Raw genomic sequence first — 2,180 nt, 5'->3', positions numbered from 1 at the left:
CATCTCTTCGCCTATATAGATCCTTTCGTCGCTGTCCCAGCCGAGATGCCTGGTAGTGACATCTCTTTTTACCTTTCGGAGCCGAATCACCTCGTCCCGGACAGTCTGGCTAACGAATCGCACCACTATCGCAGGCGGGCGAGGGTCCTCTCCTCTGGGGCTTTTTCTTTCTACCGCGTCCAGGTCTTCCGGGCCGAGCTTCACTCCCAATCCCGCTCCGATCGAACATATTATGTCCTCGGGTGTTTCACCTGTTTTCACCGGAATGCCCCTGATTTCAAGTGAGTGGGTAAGCTGGCCTTGTTCTGCCCGATTTATTCTAGCATCCTTACTTTTAATGTGTTTTTTCTATTACCAGTTTTTCCAATGTTTCGTCCTGCTTTTTAGCTCTTTCCTCCATAGTCTTCAGTCTCTCGGAGTTTTCAAAAATGATTTCACCCTGGGTGTTCATAACATGTTTTATATCTTTCAAATCGTCGATAATTTTCCCAATTTCTTTGAGTATGGCCATTATGTTTTCTTATGTGTTATGATATAATATTTTACATAAGTTGCAGGCTAGTGCTAACTTGTCCTCTCTTACGACGACCTGATTGCCGACCGGGCATACCGCCATCTTAGTTTCGTATTTGTATGTTTGACAAATATAATACGAATGACAGTAAATGAAACCTGTAGTGGGGGTCTGTGGTGGGGCGATGCTGCTGTAGGGGGGGCAGTCAACAGTCTTTAATCCCGTAGGCTACCTTTATGTTTACTGCCTTAATCCGTGGCCTCTACGTCTGTATCATAAGTTTCAAATATTATTTTTTTGTTTTTATTAAAATAACAATTTTATTTAACCAGAAAACAGCTTATTTACTAATTTAGACCATTCACTGTAATTAGGTAATAAATTAAAGGAGAAGGCAGAGAAAGTTTAAGAAACACAATACAGTTAGATGCTCACAGTTTAATGGCCAGAGCCAGACTAATCTTTACATTAAAGTTGCCTGCGATTATTATTACGTCTGAGCGAGGACATGCCTCTCTATTAGGTCATAGTACTGTTCCTTGGTTTGCTCATATGATGTTTCAGTTGGAGCATGGCAGCTGAAAAATGTGCAGTTAAAGAATTCCCCTTTTATCCTGATAGAGCTCATTCTGGGGCTTACAGGCTTAAAATCAATGATGAGTTGCCTAGGTTTCTTATCTACAGGAAACTCAGTTCCAAAGTGGTGTGATCTATTATCACAACTGTAGATCCCTGTCCAGTTGATGTATAAATAAATTAAAACACTTTTAAAGCCATTTTAACTAATATTTCAGTAGGTTGCAAGAGTTCATCTACAATATTTATGTAGATTTCATCTCTCTTTTGCCTCGAAATCATTTGAATACTTTTACAAAACACTTTAAACTACAAATTAATTTTTGTTTAATCTTTCTTGAAAACAGGAAACATCTAGATGTTTCATTATTTGAGGTCCAATTAATACAACTTCCTTTAGTTTTGGATCATATATTTGGAGGAAATATTTCTGTACACTTGAAAGTCTAAAAATCTTATTATCACACTTAAGTACTGTTTAATTAAAAACTTAAAAATAGAAAAAACTAATATGGATAAATAGAATATGGAAGTCTTACTAATATGACCAATAGAATGAAGTGAATCAATTGGATCCTTGAAAATGGGATGTGATCATCCATTTTTGTAAAAGGATACTTTAATTACTACATAAATGAATCCCAAAAAGACATATAATGGCCCGTCACACAGGAGAAAAGCCCCATCAGTGTCCTCACTGTGATTATAAATCTGTTACTTCTGAAGCAAGGAAAAGTCATATTATGGCCCGTCACACAGGTGAGAAACCCCATCAATGTCCTTACTGTGATTATAAATCAGTAAGATCTAAAAATCTGGAAAAACATGTAATGGACCGTCACACAAGTGAGAAGCCCTATCAATGTCCTCACTGTGATTATAAATCAGTAGAATCTAAAAATCTGGAAAAACATGTAATGTCCAGTCACATAAGTGAGAAGCCATGTCAATGTCCTTACTGTGATTATAAATCAGTTCAGTCTATAAGCATGAAAAAACATATTATGGCCCGCCACACAGGTGAGAAGCCCTATCAGTGCCCTTACTGTGATTATAAATCAGTCCAATTTGTAAGTATGAAAAGTCATAT

At 37.4% G+C, this 2,180-nt stretch overlaps 1 protein-coding gene across 1 annotated transcript; it reads left to right on the top strand.

Annotated features, from left to right (window-relative positions):
• Nucleotides 1–1,746: 1,746 nt before the first annotated feature.
• On the top strand, nt 1,747–2,160 carry LOC136795672 (transcriptional repressor CTCF-like; the record flags this gene model as incomplete). Its single annotated transcript, XM_067046996.1, has 1 exon — nt 1,747–2,160. A coding segment is annotated over exon 1 (414 nt), but the record flags the coding sequence as incomplete, so codon positions are not given.
• Nucleotides 2,161–2,180: the final 20 nt, after the last annotated feature.

This window comes from Halyomorpha halys, unplaced genomic scaffold (assembly GCF_000696795.3).
Source record: "Halyomorpha halys isolate HHAL.00 unplaced genomic scaffold, Hhal_1.1 Scaffold3676.1, whole genome shotgun sequence".
Classification (NCBI taxonomy): domain Eukaryota; kingdom Metazoa; phylum Arthropoda; class Insecta; order Hemiptera; family Pentatomidae; genus Halyomorpha; species Halyomorpha halys.
Note: the sequence above shows the minus strand (reverse complement) of the source record. Positions and strands in the feature narration are given on the sequence as shown.